Source organism: Falco rusticolus, chromosome 8 (assembly GCF_015220075.1).
Source record: "Falco rusticolus isolate bFalRus1 chromosome 8, bFalRus1.pri, whole genome shotgun sequence".
Lineage (NCBI taxonomy): Eukaryota > Metazoa > Chordata > Aves > Falconiformes > Falconidae > Falco > Falco rusticolus.
In genome coordinates this window covers 44,094,847-44,116,004 of record NC_051194.1, presented here as the reverse complement: position 1 = coordinate 44,116,004, position 21,158 = coordinate 44,094,847, and the positions used below count along the sequence as shown (strand labels likewise).

The window sequence follows — 21,158 nt, the reverse complement described above, 5'->3', positions numbered from 1 at the left end:
ATTTGTTTAAGTAAGCAGTAACTGAGATTGGTGCACAAACTGAAAGCAGACCATCTCACAACTCAGTTCTGAAAAACATAGAAGAGACCAGCATGAAATCTGGAACATTCAGCAGCACATTTAGAATGAAGGAGACACAAAACTTTAAAAAAAAACACTAACCATACAAAATTGTACTATGCAACAGCCATTACCATTCTTTTGTACGACCTGTAAGTCAGACAACTTACACCTGCCACAGCTTGAGACCCATGAGTTCTTCAGATGCTGCATGTCCTTGCACAAGACAATAGGGTAAGATCTCCAATACAAATATCTCAGGCACCTATCAAATATCCATCATTAAAGCAACACTCCTGAGAACTCAATTATATTGTTCTGGACACAGACAACAGACTGTTCAAAGTAACCTTCTACAATTCATTAAAATAGATGAAGGGCTAAAAGCAGGACCAATTAGGTCAAGTATTCAAAGGAAATCTTTATTTATGTACACTGTCAGCCTGAAAACAGCCATGACCACCCCTAAAAACCTTCAGCTGAGAAAAAGAAGGTAGTGACAGCATCAAATGTAAATAAGAAAATGAGAACAATGTTGCACAGAAAAGAGGAAGACAGCTACAGTAATCATATCTGCTGAGTTACACCTCACACATCTGCAACACATCCTGCAAAATTTGGACTAATTCCTCAGTTATTAAGGCACTTACGCTAAAACAGACATCAATTCAATAGCAGATTACATCATCTTTTTGGACCTTTTATGGGACTGTAAGAAGGAAAACACGTAGCATGAAAATACATTATTTAACTTTAATAAGACTTATTTTTAGTATCTCTATATGCATAGCCCAACTCTTAGGGCTCACCTCACTGGGACTGCTAAAGAGAAAGACTGCAATGTTCACAAACGATTCCTTAACTTAAAGGCAGAACAATTCTCTTAAAAAGTTAAAATGGACCTAGATGTTCCCTTCCAGCCTGCAAGAGAGGATTATACTGTAAGTGTGGATGAGAGTGATTAGGCTAAATCACTGTGAATGTGTATACATATACACTGTTCTATGGGCCTGTACATTGCAGCAGAAATCCAGCAAGAAAAAAAAAGCACCTGGCTGAAACTCCAGAGCTGTCAGCATGGAAGACCAAACCAGCATCAGCTCTATACAGAGTGGTGGTAGCAGCACACTGTCAGGGCAGTAGTCAGGAGAATGGGAGAGTGACTTTTCTTTAAACAGAACACCAATGTCCTTGCTGCTGTCCAGAAGAGAAGGGGTCTGACTGACAAAATAAATGGTGTTATCCAAAGGCTGACACCTACGCTTGTGCTCACTTTCCCGATGTCCTTACAAGAACAGGTGCCTGACAACACACAGGCCAGCAGAATACATTACACAAAATCAGGCATGTTGATTTTGTCAGTGACAATAAATTTTATTGTCTTTTACAATATAAGATAATATTAAGTATTAATGGTAAAACATTGAGTTTATTGAAAATATAAATGCATCTTCAGATCAAACAAGATTACAAGCATATCAAATAACTTACAAAATTAAACATTTATCCTGATCAAAGAAGTATAAAAGCCAACAACTCCAGAATCATGCTCCTGGCACCTAATGTTTCGTAAGTAAAGAATTTCATTCTTATGTGCACTAATCCTACTCCTTCCCCTAAGTGCGTGGAACAGAAAAAGCCAGTTAAGTAGTCAGTAAAAGCTTGGGGGGGGTGGGAGGGGGTTGTACAAGATTAAGAATAACAGCAATTCTTGCAACCCCTCTTCTCCACTTCTGTTGGAATGTGTACTATGTTAGCAAGCCATTTTAACTTCACTTTCCCACTATTGCCAAGACTGAGCATAAACAGTTTTATATCATGTTTAAAGAAAACATTAAGTTCAGATAACAACCTGATTTTACAATCCTGTGCTTTTATACACACACAGTTTTTCCCTCCCAGGAAAATAAAATATAACTCTATTAGTTTCCTTTTATCATTTGAATTATTCCTTTAAAATCAGTTTCAGATAAGACATAATATCAGTAGCTGATGACCAAACCAGAACAGAACACTCTACAGGACTGAGATCTTTGGCCAGTTGAGAAACCTTTTTCTCCAAGGTATATCCCTGTCTGGGCATAGCAATATCATCCTTCTTCAAAAACATTACCGGACATAAGTCATTCCCACCATCACCTATATACACAACTTGTGTATAACTTACTCCTCGCTCCAACTGTTTATCTAGAAATTCTTTTAAAACTTTCCTTTTGCAAAGGTTTTCAGGGCACCTCACACAATGGTGAGCATGGAAGTTCTGTACAGTAAGATAGCCTGTACTGCTGAATGCTGCAGGGTTTGTAAACACTTCATCAAACACCTTATGGTAGCCAGCAGCTTTCAAAATCCAGTCAATAAATACTGTATTGGAATCTGAAACAATTATGCAGTCAAACAACTCTTTGTTCTTGCCAATAAAACCCAGAAGATCTATCATTCCCGCAGTGAAAGGAATTGTTGTCATGGTTCTTTTCATCTCGTCTTCTTTGACGCCATTGTCTCCCAAGTAGACAAAGACTCTGCCCATATATTCTATCCAATGTCCTGGTCGGTAGGAGTTTCTTAATCCATTAGGAAGTTTTTTCTCAGGAGCACATTTCACAATCCAGGTATCGCTATTTTCATCTACGATTGTATGGTCAAAATCAAAAACCAACAGAAATTTCATAGCTGTCAGAAAATAAGTTTCCAAAACAAACAAAAAAGAGAATTATTTATATAAGCAGAAGTACTGAATTCCTACCCTGATCTTGTGCTCAGATACTGCAAGAAAACGAAGCATTAGGACAAATATATAAACAAAGTGAGCTATTTATGGCCACTACAGCTATGGAAGGTTGCGCTGAAGTTAAAAAAGCAGTTTGTAAAGTTGTAGTTCAGCATCAAGCTTCTGCTTAAAATAGATAATGTGAAAGTAACGAAACTCATGCTGCATAGTTACTAACACTTGCTAACACAGAGTCAATCTTCCACTACTCAGGCACCACCAGTTTTACCAACAGTTCTAAATTTCTCCACCATCGCTTGCCAATGAAACCAAACAAGAATTCTCCTGGCAAAACACCTTAGAAGTTATTTCAGAAGGGAACTAGTACGGAACAGACGGATCCAGTTTAACACGGACACACCAATATCAAAGCAGTCAACGAAAAGAAATATTGCCGTCTGGGGGGGGGGTGGGGGGTAGCCCACCTCTGGGCTACGGAAATTCCTAGGAGCAGAAGACACTTCATCCGGTACTTAACGCTACTGCCTCCCAGGCAAGTCCTCTCACACCCGTAACGCCAGGCCCGCCGGCCAGCGCCCCCGCGGAGGCAGCCCCCAGCGCCCCGCCAGCAGGCCGCGCCCCACGGAGGCACAAGGACCCGGCCGAGGGGTGAGGCGGCCGGGGGAGCCGGGCAGCAGCACAGCGCAGGGGTGCCGGTGGCGGATCGAGGGCCCGTGAGGGACAGGGACAGGGCCCGAGCCTGGTCCCGCCGCGCGCAGCCGACCCACCTCCGCACCCGCCGCTTCCGGCTCCCTCCGCGCGAGCCCCGGCCGCCTCTCGCCACGTGCCTCAGGCGCACGTCATCACGTGACCCCCGCCGCCCGGTCGCCCGGCAACAGCGCGCGGGGCCATGGCGGCGGGGCCCGCGCTCCTCCGGCGGCGGCGGCAGCAGCTCGCCCGTGAGTGTGGCTCCCCCCGCGGGCACAGCGACCGGGGGGGGGGGAGGGGCGCGGTGCCGAGCCCGGAGCCTCACCGGCTGTGCACGGCTCCGGGAGACCGCGGGTGTCCCTTGTCCCCGTGCCCGGAGTGAGTCTCCCCAGACCCGGCCCCTGCTCTCCCGGCTGCAGGCAGCAAGACGGGCTGTTTCTGCCCAGAACTACCGAGAAAGCGCTAACGTGGATCCGCGGAGGTACGGCACAGTCCCGCAGCCCGGGGCAGCTCCCTGTCTGCAGGGCGCAGCCGTGCCAGTGCAAGGCCACCGTCCAGGGGGACACGGGGCCTGGTCCCTACCGTAAGACAAACAGATTGGCAAGTGCATCTGAAGAGCAGGCTCTGACACCAGCAGGGCTCCAGGAGAAAGCCTCCCGGCATTTCAGGCACGGTGTGTCAGTCTGCTGCGGATGGGATGGACGCGGAGAGTCTCTTACGAGCACCCCGCTCCGCAGAGCGCCGCTGCCTTCAGCAGGACCAGTGGCGGTTTGAAGGGCATTTCACAAAACGTAGCTATCACCTAGAAAATCCGTATTTATGCATGCACATGTGTCTGTATGCCTAATGCAACAAAGAAACGCTGATCTTTGCAAGAAAACAAGAAACTGTTCTACAACGGATCTGTTTTAGTGAATACGATGAGTGTGCTGGACAGGGGTGGTAAGGCACAGCCTGTGCCTAACCTGCTGCCTCCTCCACCTCCGGCCAGTGGAATGCCTTTAACAATATTCCCACTTCCCTTTCGGGAAAGCTCCCCGGTCCCTGCTGTTCCCACAATCGTGCCCAAGTAGTGCTTGGAAAGCGTCAGCTACCACAAGCCAAACCTGTACGTGCACACAGGCAGGCAAGGCGACACACGAACAGTTAGATCAGCCAGTGCCACAGCCCCAGCACCTGCTCTGGCCACAGTGTGACATACAGACGCCCGGGGGCTGGGGGCAGTCACTAACAGTAAGAACTTAGTATTGTTGCTATGCAAACATTCAAATCCTGATACAGATTTCAATATAGGATTTTCTGATATCAAGTAACCTCAGTATCTTTTCTTCTGCACAGCACCACATCATTTGGAAGAAAACAATGTTCTAGATGGATATTTTCTTCCAAATAAAGTAGATCTTCATCAGGTAATTGTATTGCCAAAAGCAGAATGGGAAAGGATTCAGGACAGTCTTGGGAGCACGACTAGAGAAGCAGCACGTGTTCTCGCTGAGAAGAAAGAACGGGAAGAAATGCACTTACGCTCCAAAGCTGCTGTAAAAGACTGGCCCAAAACCACTGTGGTAAGTACAAGATACATTTGTAAGCAAGGGGATTCATTTTCATATATGCAAAACCACTCACAGTAACATTTCTAGCTGTACTCCCTTTGTATAACGTTTGCTTTTAAATGTGTATTTTAACTACATTTAACATCTAAAATCAACTTCTTTTTTAAATTAAAACCAAAATGCAAAATTAAAAAAACCCTTAAACATTAAGTACATCAGTACATCACCTTCAGAATAGTTTATACATTTTTAATCCCTGGGCGTTAAATGTGGTTTCTAATTTTATCTGCTCTATAGGACCTGGCACAACAGAAACTTAAAGCCCAAAAGTTACGTGAAGAAAGGGAAAAGGAAGAAAGAAAGTTACTTGATTTGGAAGAAGAACAGTTCCAAGCAGCAAAACGGAAGGAGGCTATTGATCGTGCAAAAAAATACCTATACTATCAGAACGAAAGAGTGAAACAGTTACATGTTTGTTGACAACTTACAATTTTTAAATTCAAATTGTACTGAATGTCTTTTAAACATTTCTGAACATGCAAATCACTTTAAATGTTCTCTTGCAGAGTGCACTTCTACTTACTGAGGTCCTAAGAGAAAGAGATGCTCAAGTTGAATTTAAAAAGTTAAAGTCAGGTGTTCACAAAAAAAAGGGTCAAGAAATGGAACATGAACGTAAAGAAGCTATTATCAGAGAACAGGAGGCACATCAGCGTTATCTGAAAGAACAGGCATTACGCAGAGATCAGCTGGAACAGTAAGTAATAATTAATAAAAAGAAACCCTACTTTATTATTTAGCTAAACTCTCTTCTCACAAATACATTCTGTAAGTTTTTTACAGAAACTTAATTATAATTTGATTCACAAATGTGACACTGTGCCACAAAATGTGACATCCAGAGTGCCACAAAAGACCTTGCACAAAAGGGAAAAGCTGAGATATACACTGCCTTTTAGTTTCCAACAGTTTGCATGTAAAATTGCCTCTGGCAGGCATCAATAGGTTTTAGTCAAATCACTAATCAAAAGTTGTTACTCAAAGTGTATTTTAACTCAGTTTTGGTTCCAGAAAAGGAAAAGGTTGAACCAGATTTTCCATCTGCCTATAACTAGATTCCAGAGAACGCATCAAAAGAACACATCGCTGCCACATCCACTCTTTTTCTCAACCCTTCCAGAAACCTTTCTGAGGGGTCCCCAGCGATATTTACAAGACTGGCCCTGATGGTCTGATAGAAGGAATCAAATTCCCTGAGGCAGAGGAATGGTTCAAAGTCTGGTCTCACTTATTCCAGGTCCAACACGAAAAGTCCTTGCAGATCTTAATACAGAACACTACCAGCTTAAGCTGTTGCCTGCACGCCCAGAAGGAGAAGCATAGATTCAGTGGGACTTACTGGGGAAATCATGTTCACTGAGGACGCTGCAAAGATAGGCCACAACATTATGAATGTACAGGTGCTAACTGAGTCATTCAAATAAAACTTGTTACCACTAGACTGCAAATCAGGAGCATACCGTGTAGCTCATTTCTGGTCAGAGGATTGAGGGCTACCATTACAAACAACGATGCTACTTTTCACCTCTGATATTCTACCCACCTTCAATTCAAAGTATCACATTCCTCAGTGCAAGGTGCCTATGGTTATGCAGAATCTGTATCTATTCATTACTTTGTGCAGTCCCTAGCTTATTTATTCAACTCCTTTTTCTGATTCAGAATAAAGCAGCACAAGCATCAGGCAGCTCTGGCCAAGCTAGAAGCTAAAAGAGAAGGGGAACAAATACAGAGATTGAACCAACTGTACCAACTGGAAATTCAGAGAAGAAAAGAAAAGGAACAGGAGGAAAAAGCTGAACGCCAGAGGCAGCATCACGTAAGTAACACAAAAGCAGACAGTTTAAAATGCTTGTTTCACCTTGGCTGCTAGAGTGAAACAATAGCATTTGTGTATCTAAATGGGCCTACTGGTAACAGGTTTGCTGACAGCTTCCGTAGCACTGCATCCTATGCCTACACCTACCCTGCCAGCTGCAGGCCATGTCTTTCCTTTGTGCTTTTGAGAAAGGCCTCTTGGAGGCAGGTCCCTTCTCTTGTCTGAAGGGACATTGGTACCTGATGCTTTGACTGGTCTATGATTAAAAAAGTCTGCCATGGATATCAAGGAATATGCTTCTTGACCTGAGGACTGATTTAAGTCCATTTTTCATTGTTAGGAAGAGGGGAATGGCCTGAGACTGAACATAACAGTGTCTTTTTAACTTGACTTTCCCTTCCCTCTATGACTGAAGAAGTTTAGAAATTTAGTCAAGAGCTGCTGCCTTCTCTCCATCTTTGAAGGCATCTCATTAAATGCCAGCTAGAAAAGCCTCAGACCGGTTGTGGCCAGCACACAAAAGACAGTTGTTTTTTCACATAAACATATACAAAACTTTTTAGCTATGATTTGGATTAAGCTCTTAGACTGGGATAGTTTTGGATGAGGTAGGCCAGGAGCAGCACAGTGTATGTGTTAGTGGGGCGTTGCGCAGTTCCATTCCTCTCAATGTCCCCCTTTCCCATCTGTGTGAATGGGAGCAAGGGATAACACTCACTGTGTTGCATAGCAATTTGTTTGTGTAATGGGCTAGAGAAGCAGCTGTTCAATACTCAGTTCTCCTTCTTCCTCATATCTACTATCACCTCTTCATGCACGTTTAATCAGGATGGCAGAAGTATGTGGCAGTACTAAGAATCCCTCTCCTCTGTCTTTGAAAGAAACATGAACAGAGACAACAGGGAGCGATTCTTTTAAGGTGCTACCCCAGCCCCAGCTTTTCTAAACTTCACCTGTTATATCAGGACCATTTTGCCCACGCAGGAGCATGTAAGTGACCAGAAAATAATCAAAGCAATAGAGGAACAAAAACAAATGGAAGAAGATGATCGGATCAGAGCTCATTTTAAAGCAAAGGAAACTATTGCCAAGCTCATAAAAGAGAAAGAAGCTGAAATGCGTAGGTAGGTACAAAGCTAGAGTATAAACTGTAAATAAACTAAAAATTATATTGTAATAATTTTCAAATCTTTCAGACTGATGATGTAATACAACCCGCAGTTATGCTAAAAATTAGATTCTACGGATGGGGAGAGTAGAGAATTCAGGAGGAAAAGGAAATACTTTTACAGGTTCCTTATGAGTAGGTGTGTCTAGGAGTGACCTCTCTGCCCTTCAAAGTACAAAGACTTACGGAAGTGCAAAGCTCTATACCAGCATGTTGGGAACAGTGGTTTTCCATATGGCCTGCCAAGCCTCCACCTCCCCAACAATTAAAGACAATTAAAATCCTTGATGAAAGTATTTTTGGACATAAGCTGTATTTCCCTGAGTCCCCTTCTTAACTAGGCACCTATATTAATCAATTACCTTGGGTTATTATTAAGGGAAGATTGTTTATGAATTTCACATTGAGGGTACGGCACAACTATACCATTGAACCAATCTAAGAGTTTCCTTCTCTTCCGGCTTCTGGTCAATACTCCCAATATTTCTCCCCTGATGGCAAGGCCAAGATGCTAGGCAAACTCCTCACCAAGAGATCCAGCTCATTATTGCAAGAGAAAACTAGTGTTACAAGAATACAGGGCACATTTATTTGCTAAATAAGATAATTAAAAAAAAAAAAGAAACCAGAAGGAACACAAGGAGATCAAGGAGCTGAGTGGGTGGGCCAGCCTGTGTGGCAACAGTAGACAAAACCAGAAGCAGGACTGCTGAGTTTGGTAGCAGTAATGCTTCAGGTAGACCCAGGTGGTGGCGTTGTATGTTTTTGCAGACTAACACAGGAACGTCACGACAAGATCATTAGCCAATTATCTGTACAGATGAATGAGGCACTGAAGAGGGAAGATGATCATCTTGCTAGAGACATTGCAAAGAAAGAAGCTGAACATGAAAAAAAATGCAAAGAGAAAGAAGCAAAAGAAAAGGCAGCCATTGAATCTATTGCAGAACACAGGGCCACTGTGGTAAGAAACCTAGCCTGTTCTTATCCCTGCTTACTCCAGCCGAGGAGCCTGGCCCACATCAGAGCTGGTGGCTCCAGTGCCACACATCAGCATCATCTGCTGATATCTTTCATAGGGTGCTCTCCCACTTCCACATTGGGTGCACATCTGCCTGGGCTTGGACACTGGCCAGCCACAATGACTGTGCTCATCAGAGCACTGATACAGGGCTGCTTCTGCTGAAACATACGATTTCTAGCTTATCAGGCTAGCTCCTTGGTTAAATATTTTTGCTGTATTTTGTAAATTACAGATGAAGATGAAAGTAGAAAAGGAGAGAGAAGAAAAAGCAGAGGGTAAAAAAGAGCTTCATGCATTAATGGAAAAGAACCGCATCTACCTGGAAATGGAAGAAGCCAAGAAACAAAAACAACGTGATGCGAGCATTGAAGTACAGAAAATTCAGATGCAACAAATGGTAAATAGAAGAGCTGTACACTGTCAACCCCTTCAGAAAGAAACACACATCTAAATCAACAGCACTCGATCCTGCCTGAGAGGAAGAGAAGCAGCTTGCTGTGTTTTGTTTAGGGCTTTTTGTTTGTTAGTTTTGGGTTTTTTTAATTATGTATGCTCCACATATGCTGGTGTTAGGGACAGCCTCCTCCTAGAGCAGTGGTGCAAGTCAAGGCTAGTTTGTAATGACAGACGACATGCTGTCCTGTGCCATTATTTACTACTGCCCTCTTGTATCTTCTGGGCAGGTCACCAAAGAGCAGCAGCTAATGCTGCTGTTCACTCAGCTAGCTAATGTACCCTTTTTGTGGGGGTGTGGCAGGGGAGAGAAGTAGAAAGCAATGATATTTGCCAAGTATCCACTAACATCACTGGAGATCTCTATAAGCTTTTACCCTCTCTTAAGTTTTAAGGGATAGTTATGTTGTGAAAGAAATACTAAGCTTTGTTATTCCCTTTTTTCCATCAGGCTGAAAAGCAGGCAAAAAAACAGCAGGAAAAGCAAGCAGACTTGGACTATGATACTCTGAGAGAGGTTATTGCACTTTGTAAGGAGCATGAATTTCAGAGCTATGCAAAACAACTAATTGAATCGGAGTCCAAGGCTACACATCACATTTATCCTCTTCTCAAAGCATCCAAAGATGGAAGAGGACTTGGACACTGGCCATTTTCCAGAAGAAGAGAAGGAATAAAAACTCATTTTCAAGCACAGAAGGGTGCTGGGACCCAGTTACCTTCTGTTAGCTGTACTACTGCCCAGGAAGTTCAAAACACAGAATAACATTGAAACTATCCAGCGAGGAAAGGCAGAAGCAGTTTTCAGGTGGTTAAAAAAAGTATCTTTCTGAACCTTACAGGTGGAGTTAAGCTGTAAATGATCTACATCAAATATATACTTATAAGTCTGGAAGTCCATTTGAAAAAATAAACCAGAAACAGATTGCCAGAGAACTTGTTATATTCTCAAAAATCCCCAGTTTGTATTTCATGAAAGTTGTTTCATTAAACTTGAGACAGGAATGCATGATGTATAATTGACCATCAATGTAACCCATTCCAGCCAAAAGATCACTATGGCTATTATATGCTTATTATCCATTGTTCTAAAAATTCACTGTCCCGTTTTTTTCAGCCCGGGATATGAATTCCTAGTGGAAAAGGTTACATTTTTCACTAGCCTACTTCCAGTTAAGTATTCCCCATAACAGAAAAAAAACAGAAACAACTTTACAGAATCTACAGGGGAAGAAAAACCAACTTAATACTTGTAGAAAGTTAGAAGTTATAGTACTGCAGTTTTTATAGCATTTTGCAACTACCTCTGTAATAAAAACATCATGCTATAAATTAGTTATATGAAAATATGAACATGATTTGATCACAGCCCTTAAAAGGTCACCTAGGGGGCAAACAGGTCCCAATATAGCTGTAATTAGCTACTACAAAAAGAACATGGCAACAAGAGACAACATAGTTGGACCGTTTGTTCAAAAAGACTAACAGTGATTCAACCTGCGGTAATGAGATGCAGATCTAATATTGTTGCTCAAATTCCCGAGCTGACTTGCTCTCCAACACCCAAGTCACACACACCTCTCACTCCTTAAGCTTAGTTCCTTTGCTGAAATTTTACTATAATGTTCTTGCTTTGTTGAGAGTTAGGGTTTCCTATGATGACTGCCTCCACCAGTAACCTGGGGTCTAAGCAGGGTAGCCTCCTGTTCTGGGGTACGCTGGAAACAAAGTCCAAGAAACCCGAGGCTTTGCTTTGCTGCACACAACTTTCTTTTCCAGCCCCCCACCTACCCACCTCTGTCTGCCTAACTCTAGAAAATGTTCTAAAAAAACCCCACAACCAGGAGAGTTTTATACCAAGGATGTTTGCCAATATTTTAGTCTGAAAAAATGGGGATTTTGTGTACTTTCGAGTTTCCGAGCCTGGTTTTCAATAGCAACGTGCTTTGAAGAACGCGCAGAACTTTCAGCAAACACAAGGCCACCCCAGAGCCCAAGGCCCTCCTGGAAGCCCAGGGCCAAGCTGAACTGGTTTCACCTCCCCTGGAGCGTGAGACAGCTGGATGTAAGATGGATCTACTCCTTCCCATCACAGCTGTCACCTCCTCGAGGAGTGTCTTCCAGGCAGGGCAAAGGAGGAACTTCTGGGAGGAGGGGGAGGCGCGACCTCCTCCGGCTCCAGGGCCGCCAAGGGCTTTCCTCTGGGACAACAAGTGCCCAGGGGCCACCCTTTCAGGTCAGGTGTCGGATAAAGGCGTTTCCAGCAGCCCCTGGTGGGCCGTGGCAGCGCAGAGCCAGGCCGAGCGAGGGGCCAGGCCGGCGCGGCGCAGGCCTGAGGCAAACGGGCGGGAAGAAAAGCTGCCGCGGTGGGAGCGGACAGAGGCAGGGGAAGGGTTACAGCCTCTTACCGGGAGCGGGCTCGCTACTGGGAAAGGCGTATTTCACGAACCGGCTGCAGAGGAGGGCGGCTCCTGCCGGGCCGGAGCCTGTGCGGTGACCGCTGCCGCTCAGGCCTGCTCCGCCGCCCAGCGCGGGCCGTACCGGGAAAGGGCGCGGGCGCCGCAGCCGCCGGGCCCGGCCAGGCCTCCCAGGCTGAGCGCGGGTGGCGCCCGCCGGCAGCTCCCCGGGGCGGGGCGGGCCGGGCCGCTGTAGCCGCCGCGGCACAGCGCTCCCCGCCCTCCTGTTGCTGCTGGCGCCAACAGGCAGCGCTGTGCCCACGAGGGGAGGGGAGGGGAGGGGAGGGCGGCGGCCGCCGCCGCCTTTGTTCCCTGTTCCGGCGCGGAGGAGCGAGCACCGGTGCAGCCGGGCTGTCGGTGAGGCACCGTCTCTCTTAGCAGACGTCGCCGCTTCCAGGCGAGGCGGGCGCGGGGCCGGCGATGGACGGCGAGGAGCCGGGCGCCGCCCGCCGGGAAGCAGAGCTGGAACGCAGCCGTTACAGGGACCGCCGGGCCGTGGCCCAGGAGCAGCTGGCGCAGTGAGTGCGGCGGGGGCGGGAGCGGGGTCAGCGGGAGAGCCCTCCCTGCGGCCGCGGCCGCGCTGTCGGGGCCCGCCGATGAGGGGTCCGCCGGGCGGGGCGGGGGGTGGCGGGAGCAGGCCTCTGCCCAGGCCTCGGCCGGAGTTTGCCGTGCCGGGGGCTGCATGACTTGCTGCTTTAAACCGCTCTTCCTGATCATCCCCGCTCCGTGGTCGGGCCGCAGGTCTGTCACCTCACTTGCTGCTTCCCCAGAACTCCGTTCTGCTACTTCAGGAACGTCTCTTGCTGTCACTACAGGCTACGTCTGTCCCAATAAATTAAACAAGGTGCCTATGTTCTGGCTAGTGACTTGTCGCGCTGAGGCAAAATTCTGTTACAGCCGCTTCCCTCAGCCCAGAGTGACTCACACGTAGGGGTGATGGCTGGCAGTGGCACCGCAGGCTGGCAGGGGCCCAGCCTGTGCGGGCAGCAGTTTGCTTTTGCACCCTGTGCTAGGCTTTGGGCAAAGGATTTGCACCTACCTTTTAAAAATCGCGCTTCCATTTTTGGTCTCTGACATTCTACTTTACTGTCAAAGTATCGGGATTTTTGCTGTTTAGGTACCTGCAGATGTGCAGAATCCATCTCTGTGCAGTAGTTAATGCAGCCTTCAGCTTGTTTATTCAACTTCTTTCTCTGATTCAGAATAGAAGAGCACAAGCATCAGGCAGCTCTGGCCAAGCTAGAAGATAAGAGAGAAGGGGAAAAAATACAGAGATTGAACCAATTGTACCAACTGGAAATTCAGAGAGGAAAAGAAAAGGAACAGGAGGGAAAAGCTGAACTCCAGAGGCAGCATCATGTAAGTAACACAAAAGCAGACAGTTCAAAACGTTTGTTGACCTAGGGTGCCAGGAGTGAAATGGCTGTGTTAGGCCCACAAATAAATGGGCCTATGACAACAGGAGGTCTGCTGACAGCTTCAGTAGCATTGGATCATATGCCTATCCTGGCAGTTGCAGGCCATGTCTTTCCTTTGTGCTTTTGAGAAAGGCCTCTTGGAAGTTATTCGGGTGACACCTGAATTTTGACTGGCCTATGATGGAAGATGTCTGCTACAGACAGCAAGGAGATTGGCCTTTACTTGAGAACTCTGTTTAGGTTCCAGGTACCTGCTCTCTTTTAAGCCCATTTTCCTTTGTTAGGAAGAGGGAATAGCCTGAGTCTGAACATGACAATATCTTTTCAACTAGTCTTTCCATTGTGATTGGAGATGACTAGAAGATTAGTCAAGACCTACTTACCACACCTACTGTTCCCATGCTTGCTTGAGCAGGGAGGCTGAAGTGGAAGTGCTGTGATGACTCATTGGCATGTGAGAGTAAGAGGAAAGAATTCCCACTGAAACCCTACTTGCTTTATTCCCCACATGCTCTTTCACACCCCAATTATATGAATTTTGCCCTATTTTCCCCAACTTTGTATATGCAATAAACCCTATATATACTTATAACTGCCATTTCTGCCTGATTACAAAATACCTTGTACCTTACATTTTTATGGTTCTAAAGACTCTTACTGTTTGAGCCCTTCAGAGTTTGTGCTGCCTGAATGATACACAGGATGGGAGCAGTACAGTTGGAGCCAGTGGGGAAGTAGAGGAAAGAACAGAAGCTAAAGATACTGTGCTTGGGGCTGCAACCACATACTAATTTTACTTTTGTGGTAGTTTGTGTTAAGTAGTCATGAGAATTTTCTTCCATCTCTGGGTTTCTATCTTCTTTGGCTTCTCCACTGACAGAACCAAAAAACTTTTATTATAGGTTAGGCCTGAAGTCTTTGCTAGATTTTTTTTTTCAAGTTCGTTTCCAAAATCTCATTCTACATAAAAATAGAAGTAATCTTCCACTTAAACAGGAGTATGTAGCTGAACAGAAAATAATTAAAGCTGAAGAGAAGGAAAAAGAAGATGAAGACAATGATCGGATTAAGGCTTATATTAAAGGAAAAGAAATGATGGCTGATCTGACAAGAGAAAAAGTTGCAGAGACTAATAGGTGAGTCTGGCGCTATGGTTTTCAGCATTAAGATTCCAAATTGCAATTTAATTTTGTGACAAATATTTCTATGACTTTTTATATCAGCAAAATCAGGACTTTGTGATGCAAGCAATTTTTCTGTAACTAAAACTTGAAAAAGAAGTAAAAATTCCAGAAAATATGCCTGCAAGTTCCCATAGTAATTGGTGCTGTTGGTGGTGGAAGTGGGATTTCTGTCTTTGTTAGGAGCAGTGCCTCAGGTAATCTGAGTGGATATCCGAGTATGTTATGGTAGCTTATGCTCTCCTGCAGGCTAATGCAGGAGCACAAGGACAAGGCTTTTGAACAACTAGCTGCACAGATGAATAAAGCATGTAAGATTGAAGATGATCGTCTTGCTAGAGGAGCTGCAGAGGTAGAAGATGAATATCAAATTAAAAACAAAGAGAAAGAAGCAAAAAAAAAGGCTGCCATTGAATCTATCGCTGAACACAGAACCGCTGTGGTAAGAAACCAATCCTGTTCTTACTCCTCTTTCTGTCATATACCTGTACTTCTGAATACCTTTTAGAAACACCATCAATTCTAGCATAGTTGTCTTGAGTGAGACACAGGCAAGTTCTCACTTAGAAGCTGACTCTTGTATTTACCATCTATAGTTTCAGAACTAACTCCTTAAGAAAGATTCAAGTGGTGCATGTGATGATCCTCTCTCCAAAAAATGGTAATTTGTGCCAATATTTTCCAGACTTTGCACTGCATACTCCAGCTGAGGAGCCTGGCCCAGGTCACATTTTTCCTGGGGTCCTCTCACCCTCTCCCACTTCCGTGTTGGGTGCACATCTGCCTGGGCTTGGACACTGGCCAGCCACAATGACTGTGCTCATCAGAGCACTGATACAGGGCTGCTTCTGCTGAAACATACGATTTCTAGCTTATCAGGCTAGCTCCTTGGTTAAATATTTTTGCTGTATTTTGTAAATTACAGATGAAGATGAAAGTAGAAAAGGAGAGAGAAGAAAAAGCAGAGGATGAGAAGGATCGTAATCAGTGGATGACAGCAGATCACATCTACCTGGAAATGGAAAAAGCCAAGAAACAAAAACAACGTGATGCGAGCATTGAAGTACAGAAAATTCAGATGCAACAAATGGTAAATAGAAGAGCTGTACACTGTCAGCCCCTTCAGAAAGAAACACACATCTAAACCCACAGTATTAGATCTTACGGGTGGGACAGGGAGAGAAGCAGCTTGCTATGGGTATGATGTGTGTGTTTTATTTGTGGTGTTTTTTTTTTTTTTTAATTTGTATGCTCCACATATGCTGGTGCTGGGAACCAGCCTCTTCTCAGAGCAGTGGAACAGAAGCCTCTTCCAGGCTGACTTGGCCCATGCTGGTTAGGGAGGATTACCTGGGGGGGCTGGTATGAGAAAGAGATCAACAATGACCGACCACATCCTGTCCTGTGTCATTATACCTTTTTTTCCTCCCGCTGCCAACTATGCCTCTACTGCCCTCTTGTATCTTCTGGGCAGGTCACCAAAGAGCAGCAGCTAATGCTGCTGTTCACTCAGCTAGCTAATGTACCCTTTTTGTGGGGGTGTGGCAGGGGAGAGAAGTAGAAAGCAATGATATTTGCCAAGTATCCACTAACATCACTGGAGATCTCTATAAGCTTTTACCCTCTCTTAAGTTTTAAGGGATAGTTATGTTGTGAAAGAAATACTAAGCTTTGTTATTCCCTTTTTTCCATCAGGCTGAAAAGCAGGCAAAAAAACAGCAGGAAAAGCAAGCAGACTTGGACTATGATGCTCAGAGAGAAGCTGCTTTTCGTAAGGATCGAGCATTTCAGAGATAAAGACAGTGAGTAACTGAATCAGTGCCATTACTGGATGTAATTTTTATTCTCTCCAAGCATTCCAGTAGGGAAAAAGATGAGAGCTCCCTAACTAGGACAACTGCAAGAGTGGTAGAGTGTATATGTGTGTGGTATTAAAAAAAAAGAAATAATATTGGGGGTGGGTGGAGAAGGATGGTTGATGTAACACCATCCATATTCCTCCTGCCAAATGTACACAAGCCCCCAGCTTGCTCAGGGACTGAGCAAACATTTGTCGTTGTGCAGGAGTGTTACAGCTTGTGTCACTCCTCAAAGCCCTGTCTGAGGGCAGGGTCAAGAATGCTGCTTAGAGCCAGCACAGACCCAGGTGTTGCCTTGGTTGGTCAGTCCTGCTGTGGTCTGGGCAGCTGCACTGTTTTGGGACAGCAGGACGTGGCTGGGTGAAGCTGACTGACTCTCTGCACCCATGCCAGTTACTGTGGCCCGCAAGGGGCTTGTTTGTGGAGTGAGGAAGTTGCTGCTGAGAACTCGACACCCATGATGCATGTGTCTCAGAGGTTTTGCCCAGAATAGCTCTAACCTGGTGTAAGGGCTGAGTGCCCATTGCTGGCTGAAGCACATCTTCCTGTTTCATCCAAAAGGGTCCAGTTTGTGATGGCTCTGTAACGTGAACCAAACCACAGTAAGTGGGAAAAATCAAGAGACTTATTTCAAAAACTCACTTCTAACCTGAATGCTAACACTGCTGCACTATCAACTAAAAGTCACACAGTTCTCTCCAATTATTTTGGAGTAATTCCTTTTGGAAATTATATATTTTTAAAAGAGACATGGCAACTAACTTGTGAAATTGTCCCTAAATATACTTTTTTCTTAGTTGACTAATGAAAAATTTATTTCCCTTCTCTCTGAGCCAGTGCTCCTTTTACTACTTCAAGCTTTTTTCAGCAAGCAGAAAGAATGGAAGCTTTTAATAAAGCCCTTTGATCACAGAAGCCAGAGCCTTGAGAAGAAGAATTGTCTATAGCAGGAGTGGTGCTGAAATCTGCAGAGCTTGATAATGCTCCAGATGCATCCCTAACTGCCTATTTGCACATGCTCACTACCATGAAATTGGTGAGTTAAATAGGTTTTAGTCTACCTCCACAGCAACAAGAAGCAAGGTGGATTGCAGCCTCACTTCCAACTCAGCTTCAGGAAATGCACTGTTCTGCAGATCATGTATGTCTGTATCTGAAGTCTACAGCCTGTTTCCTTGGGGCTTATACCCCTTTTACTTTGAATGTCTACAAAAATACCAAATTCAAGTACCAGAAAACAAATCTTCCTTTCAGTACACCTAGAGCAAAGTAGGAATCCTGTGTAATTTTAAAGCACACTTGCTAAATATGGATTTAGTTTGGAATAGTGATGTCACTTCATTCCATTGACTGAGATGTGCATGCTTTGTGTGTTTCCTCTGTAAAACCAGGCAAAAAACTCAACCTCAAGTGTTTTAAGAACATGAAGAAATACTTAAGGTTCTAAAACTTTCAGTGACAAAGCATTTTGGTAACATTTCATTATCTTTTACAGTTGTCCTACACGAAAGGCAAGAAGGGAAAGCTGCTTGAAGGAATAATACAAAAGAATAATATCAGTTTGTTTATGGTATGTTGAAGAAGGCAAGACAGGTGACAGGCTGAGGAACAGCTCCTTATGCAAGTAGAAGCAGATAAAAGCTATTGAACAGACCAAGATGAGAAAGAAACAAAGCTGGGCTCATTCACTCTGGCGATGAGGAGACTAAGGGGTGTTCTAATTAACAGCCTACAGCTGCTTGAAGGGTAGTTACAAATACAGCAGAGCCAAACTTCTAGGCAGAGTGAGGTGACTGATACAAGAAATTGTGACATGAGACATCAGGTTGAGTAGTCAGGGAAACCTGCTTCACCAGAGGCATAGTGTGATGACAGTGGATCAGAATGGCCAGAGGGGGTGGAATTGCCACCTGTGAAGGTTTTAAACATGTCCCATGTAAGGCAGGAGGCTGGTCTAGCTGACCACCAGAGACCTTTTCAGCTACTATTTAAAGATGGCAACAAAATACAGGGAGATCAGCTGCAGCTTGTAAGATGGGAAACTGGTGACCTGGAAGAATCTGTTAATTGAGGTACCTTGAATACCTAGCATCACTACTTGTATGAGTTATTAGCTGAAGTTTTAATTAATAGCTAGCAAATTGGAATATGCTTTGAGAAATAATTTTAATTACTGGTTTTGCTCAACAAAGCACCTTCTTAAATGGTGAGCTGCTTCAGCATGTTACAGCAGGCGAGAAATAGGATAGGCAGTGGCCATATTAGATGGGCAAGACCTTAGACATGCAAGGCAGCTCTCAGAGGGACTGAAACGGAGACCCTAAATAAAACTGTTTTTTTTCCAAAACTGTTAGGCAGCTCTGGAAGTAGAACAGCAATGTAAGTTTGAACATGTGGGCCTCCAGGGCCTCATACAGTATTCTCCCAGCAGCAACACAACTGGTACTGGTGTGGCTATGGTACTTGTGCCATCATGGATCTAATACAACTCCGACCTAGGAAACGGAAGAGAGAAGCTTTATAAAATGCCTCCTATCCTAAGGGAATTTCAGTTAACTCACTGTGCAGCTTTTCACTGTTAGGTAGTGTTCAAGTTGGAGTTAATAGTTCAGTCCAAATTCTTTGCTACTATTCAACTCTGGGGAGGTTTGAAGAGGACATCTACCTGGAAACAAACTAGCCGTGAACAGAAGAGTTGGTGCCATGGGACCATTAAGGATGGATATTTTCATGTCTCTATACGGACCGGCTGTATACTTCTAAAGAAGAAAAATATTTTTTTTTCAAAGCCACTGGTTATGTTCGGTCAAGTAATTTGTTCTGTTTATAGATAAATTCTTTCAGATGCCTGTTACTAACTTAGAGCACTCCTCCATTCAGAGGTAGCAAAAAAGGCCTAACTAGCCTGTAACTTTCCTTCTTGTTCTGGCACTGCATCACTGAGAGAATGAAAATTCATCATTTCTATATAGCTCTCAAAACAACCCTGCCACAAAAAAAAGCCAACCCCTTATTGCTGAAGGCTAAGACTTCAGGGAGAGTTGAAGATCAGAGGGTGCAACAAGACCATATGAAAGGTCAACTTTGGAATTAGTTTAAATTGATTCCTTTCTATTTAAAATAAATTAAGTTGTGCTATAGGCTTTGTTAAACTTTTAATGCGTGTAGTCATTCCCTTTACACTCCTGCACTGTCACCACTATAATCTAAGCTTCTTTTAGTTTAGATGTATCATGGCCTTTGGCATTAAGAACTTAATATACCTAAGTGGATACAGAAATGATACAAGCCTGCCCTCTCATCTGTTAATAAAAATCTCTAGGAAGCAGTCTTAGAGCACAGATGTTCATAGCTGGTGGATACTGTCCTGCATAAACCAGCATGGCACTTTCTTTTGCTGTGAGTTTCCTTGTCTCCAGTGCATTATCCAGAGAAATGCACTATTCTGTTAGGTGCTGAAGGGCTTGAACATCAGAACTGCAGGTCCAATAAAATTCAGTGTTGCATCTCCGTTAACATAATACTAATTGCCCCCCTCAAATGAGTAGTATCTGGTCTGACTCTTTTTCTATGTAAAGGAAAAACAGGCAAAGGTTAGCAGCAACATGAACTGAAAGTAAGCCGTGGTTACCGAGCAGACCAGAGATGGGATCAAAAATACAAGACTACTAAGATCCAGGAAATACAAATCCAGCAGCTGGTACAGCAGCAGAGTGGACCAGGGAGAAATTTGATTGTCTTTGGTAAAACTTATTGCTGTAGGACAAGTATTTCTGCATTAGTTTCAATTACAGCCTATCTGTCCATATACAATTAATTGTACAGTAGTCAATAATTATACAGTAAGACAAACTTCTTTTCTTCTTCAGAAATACATCTGACAACTACAGAAGTATCCACTAAGGAATAAGAAGCTAGCCACTGTCTCCTTACAAGTTACACGTGCCTGTGGAACACAGCTGACGCCAGCTCTGGAGCAAGCTACAAGCCATGCTGTTTGCCAGAGCCTGCCTATGCTCAGCTTCAGCTCAAGAAGCAAGTACCGTAGCTACAGCCATAGCTTGCAGATGGATGTGTTACTAGTTTTATTATGGAACAAAGCAGTAGATTCACCTTCTAGGAAGTCAAGAGGTAACAACCACACGGCAACTGTCAATTAATCTGTACTGTACTCCTCAAGTATTGCTGGACCTCCAGGCTTAATTAAAAGCTTAAGTTTTGGCTTAAAAAAATTTCTTACTGAGCAAATAATAAAATTGAGCAAGCTGTTTAAAAACATCTGCCTGTAAATAAGATCAATGCTTTGGAGAATGCAATGGAAGATAGGAATACGATCTTGAGAAAGTTGTGGCACTGGCCGAGTCTTTAATCCTTCATGGGAAAGAGATGTCCGCTGCCCGACTGTGTGTTACCTAGCACTCTGGTTTCTGAGCCAGCTGTAGGGAATGGGAAGTGCACTTTCTTTTCTCTTAAGCACTCTGCTGCCAGCTTAGCCAGGTTCCCAGGCTGGCATAATGGTGTAGGTGATTTTTTGTGATCAAAACTTGTTCTTTCACTTAGTTCTACACCGAGTGTAAGCTGTCCTACCACTACATTTAAATTCACATCATCAAACAGGTAGTTCTGTAGCTAGCTAAAACTATTCTGTTTCACAAACACACACAGAAGACTTGTATTTGTGTAAGTACA

At 44.2% G+C, this 21,158-nt stretch overlaps 4 protein-coding genes across 5 annotated transcripts in view; 2 read left to right on the top strand and 2 right to left on the bottom strand.

Annotated features, from left to right (window-relative positions):
- SSB (small RNA binding exonuclease protection factor La) overlaps positions 1–12,069 on the bottom strand; it is a 32,651-nt gene extending 20,582 nt beyond the window's left edge. Inside the window, exon 1 of the mRNA XM_037397370.1 lies at positions 11,964–12,069. The gene's annotated coding sequence lies outside the window, so the exon portion shown is untranslated. The remainder of the gene's footprint in view (positions 1–11,963) is intronic.
- Positions 1,410–12,057, bottom strand: PHOSPHO2 (phosphatase, orphan 2). Of its 2 annotated transcripts, none has more exons than XM_037397373.1 (2): positions 11,964–12,057; positions 1,410–2,733 (listed from the first exon to the last, which is right to left on the bottom strand). In XM_037397373.1, exon 2 carries the CDS (start codon positions 2,729–2,731, stop codon positions 2,006–2,008), a length of 726 nt encoding a protein of 241 aa, XP_037253270.1. In that variant the 5' UTR covers positions 2,732–2,733; positions 11,964–12,057; the 3' UTR covers positions 1,410–2,005. The 2 variants fall into 2 exon arrangements, with proteins under 2 accessions (XP_037253270.1, XP_037253271.1); XM_037397374.1 differs by lacking the exon at positions 11,964–12,057 and adding an exon at positions 3,559–3,634.
- LOC119152281 (coiled-coil domain-containing protein 173-like) lies at positions 3,708–11,387 on the top strand. The gene is given in 9 exon segments (XM_037397367.1): positions 3,708–5,043; positions 5,329–5,502; positions 5,598–5,788; positions 6,754–6,910; positions 7,895–8,034; positions 8,850–9,042; positions 9,335–9,499; positions 10,007–10,189; positions 10,191–11,387. Coding segments are annotated over 9 exon segments (1,296 nt in total). The 5' UTR covers positions 3,708–4,992; the 3' UTR covers positions 10,233–11,387.
- A 236-nt stretch (positions 12,070–12,305) lies between the features above and the next one.
- Positions 12,306–20,822, top strand: LOC119152284 (coiled-coil domain-containing protein 173-like). The gene is made up of 7 exons (XM_037397372.1): positions 12,306–12,529; positions 13,214–13,370; positions 14,426–14,565; positions 14,860–15,052; positions 15,536–15,700; positions 16,306–16,412; positions 20,339–20,822. The coding sequence occupies exons 1-6, from the start codon at positions 12,432–12,434 to the stop codon at positions 16,405–16,407; spliced, it is 855 nt and encodes a 284-aa protein (XP_037253269.1). The 5' UTR covers positions 12,306–12,431; the 3' UTR covers positions 16,408–16,412; positions 20,339–20,822.
- Positions 20,823–21,158: the final 336 nt, after the last annotated feature.

Bases quoted from the DNA above. Each gene is read 5' to 3' on its own strand.
- PHOSPHO2 (XM_037397373.1), bottom strand. From the start codon at position 2,731: ATGAAATTTCTGTTGGTTTTTGATTTTGACCATACAATCGTAGATGAA.
- LOC119152284 (XM_037397372.1), top strand. From the start codon at position 12,432: ATGGACGGCGAGGAGCCGGGCGCCGCCCGCCGGGAAGCAGAGCTGGAA. The intron at 12,530-13,213 runs GTGAGTGCGGCG...TCTCTGATTCAG, and splicing joins GCCCAGGAGCAGCTGGCGCA to AATAGAAGAGCACAAGCATC. The intron at 13,371-14,425 runs GTAAGTAACACA...CCACTTAAACAG, and splicing joins AACTCCAGAGGCAGCATCAT to GAGTATGTAGCTGAACAGAA.